General features: G+C 67.3%; 1 protein-coding gene across 1 annotated transcript; it reads left to right on the forward strand.

Annotated features, from left to right (window-relative positions):
• Positions 1 to 214: 214 nt before the first annotated feature.
• FZD5 (frizzled class receptor 5) lies at positions 215 to 1,951 on the forward strand. The gene has a single exon (XM_068407426.1). The coding sequence runs from the start codon at positions 215 to 217 to the stop codon at positions 1,943 to 1,945; it is 1,731 nt and encodes a 576-aa protein (XP_068263527.1). The 3' UTR covers positions 1,946 to 1,951.
• The last annotated feature ends 220 nt before the right edge of the window (positions 1,952 to 2,171 follow it).

Genomic DNA, 2,171 nt, shown 5'->3' on the forward strand with positions numbered 1-2,171 from the left:
GGCGGGGGCGGAGCCGCGGGCGGTCCCGGGGCGGGGCCAGGGGCGGGCCGGGCGCGGCGCGGCGCGGGGGCGCCCGCCCGCCCCAGAGCGCAGGTGGCGGCGGCGGCGGCGGCGGTACGGGCGGTCACGGCGGGGCCCCGCTCCCGGCGCGGCGGCGGCGGCGGCGGCAGGTGCCCGGGGCATGCGGCGGCGGTAGGACGCGGCGGCGGCGGCGATGGGCGGCCGGGGGCTGCCGGTGCCGCTGGTGCTGGGGCTGCCGCTGCTGCTGGGGCTGCCGGCGGCGGGGCGCGCCACCTCCAAGGCGCTGGTGTGCCAGGAGATCACGGTGCCGATGTGCAAGGGCATCGGCTACAACCTCACCTACATGCCCAACCAGTTCAACCACGACACGCAGGACGAGGCCGGGCTGGAGGTGCACCAGTTCTGGCCGCTGGTGGAGATCCAGTGCTCCCCGGACCTGCGCTTCTTCCTCTGCAGCATGTACACCCCCATCTGCCTGCCCGACTACACCAAGCCGCTGCCCCCCTGCCGCTCCGTCTGCGAGCGGGCCAAGGCCGGCTGCTCGCCCATCATGCAGCAGTACGGCTTCGCCTGGCCCGAGAGGATGAGCTGCGACAGCCTGCCGGTGCTGGGGGACACCGAGGTGCTCTGCATGGGATACAACCGCACGGAAGCCACCACCCTGCCGCCTTTCTTCGGGAAGCCCACGCGCCCGGCCAAGGACGCGGCCAAAAACCTGACGCCGCTCGGTGGGCAGCGACCCTCGGGGCTGGACTGCGGCCGGACTTGCAAGTGCAAAGCGCCCCTGATCCCCATCTCCAAGGAGTCCCATCCGCTGTACAACCGCATCAGGACTGGGCAGGTACCCAACTGCGCCATCCCCTGCTACCAACCCTACTTCACCCAGGATGAGAAGACCTTTGCCACCTTCTGGATCGGCCTCTGGTCCATCCTCTGCTTTCTCTCCACCTCTACCACCGTGGCCACCTTCCTCATCGACATGGAGCGCTTCAAGTACCCCGAGCGTCCCATCATCTTCCTCTCTGCTTGCTACCTCTTCGTCTCTGTGGGCTACATCGTGCGGCTGGTAGCAGGGCATGCCAACGTGGCTTGCAACCCGGAGCACCACCACATCCACTATGAGACCACGGGCCCTGCCCTCTGCACCGTGGTTTTCCTTCTTCTCTACTTCTTCGGCATGGCCAGCTCCATCTGGTGGGTCATCCTGTCCCTCACCTGGTTCCTGGCAGCTGGCATGAAGTGGGGCAACGAGGCCATTGCTAGCTACGCGCAGTACTTCCACCTGGCCGCCTGGCTCATCCCCAGCGCCAAATCCATCGCTGTACTGGCACTCAGCTCCGTGGACGGTGACCCAGTGGCTGGGGTTTGCTACGTGGGCAACCAGAGCCTGGAGAACCTGCGAGGCTTTGTGCTGGCGCCGCTGGTGGTTTATCTCTTCACTGGCAGCCTCTTCCTGCTGGCTGGCTTCGTCTCACTCTTTCGCATCCGCAGTGTGATCAAGCAGGGCGGCACCAAGACTGACAAGCTGGAGAAGCTGATGATCCGCATTGGCATCTTCACCGTGCTCTATACTGTGCCCGCCACCATCGTCATCGCCTGCTACATCTACGAGCAGCACAACCGGGAGGCGTGGGAGCAGGCGCAGAACTGCTCCTGTCCGGGGGACCCCCACCGCCCCAAGCCCGACTACGCCGTCTTCATGCTCAAGTACTTCATGTGCCTTGTGGTGGGCATCACCTCTGGCGTCTGGATCTGGTCTGGCAAGACGCTCGAGTCCTGGAGGCGCTTCACAGCCCGCTGCTGCCGGGCCAGGAAGCCCGTGGGCGCCTCTGTGTACGGAGAGGCCAGCCCCGCGCTGGCGGGCAGGACGGTGCTGCCCAGCATGACCTCCTACCACAAGCAGGTCCCGCTGTCCCACGTGTGACCGGAGGGAGCCTCTGTGACCCCAGCCACAAGGAGGAGAGGGTTGCAAAGACCCTGGGCCACAGAAGAGGGGGTGGCAGCTGGGCCACCCCCGGCATCCTCAGCCCCACCGTGGAGGTGCTGCCCAGGACTGAGCGTGTGTGCCCGTGGGGTATGGAGCAGCTGCGGCCCCAGGCAGGGCAGGGAGAGGTGCTGCCAGCGATGTGGGGGCAGAAGGACAGGGAGGC

Source organism: Nyctibius grandis, chromosome 9, assembly GCF_013368605.1.
Source record: "Nyctibius grandis isolate bNycGra1 chromosome 9, bNycGra1.pri, whole genome shotgun sequence".
In the NCBI taxonomy this organism is placed as follows: domain Eukaryota; kingdom Metazoa; phylum Chordata; class Aves; order Nyctibiiformes; family Nyctibiidae; genus Nyctibius; species Nyctibius grandis.

Coding starts and splice junctions, on each gene's coding strand:
- FZD5 (XM_068407426.1), top strand. CDS start 215: ATGGGCGGCCGGGGGCTGCCGGTGCCGCTGGTGCTGGGGCTGCCGCTG.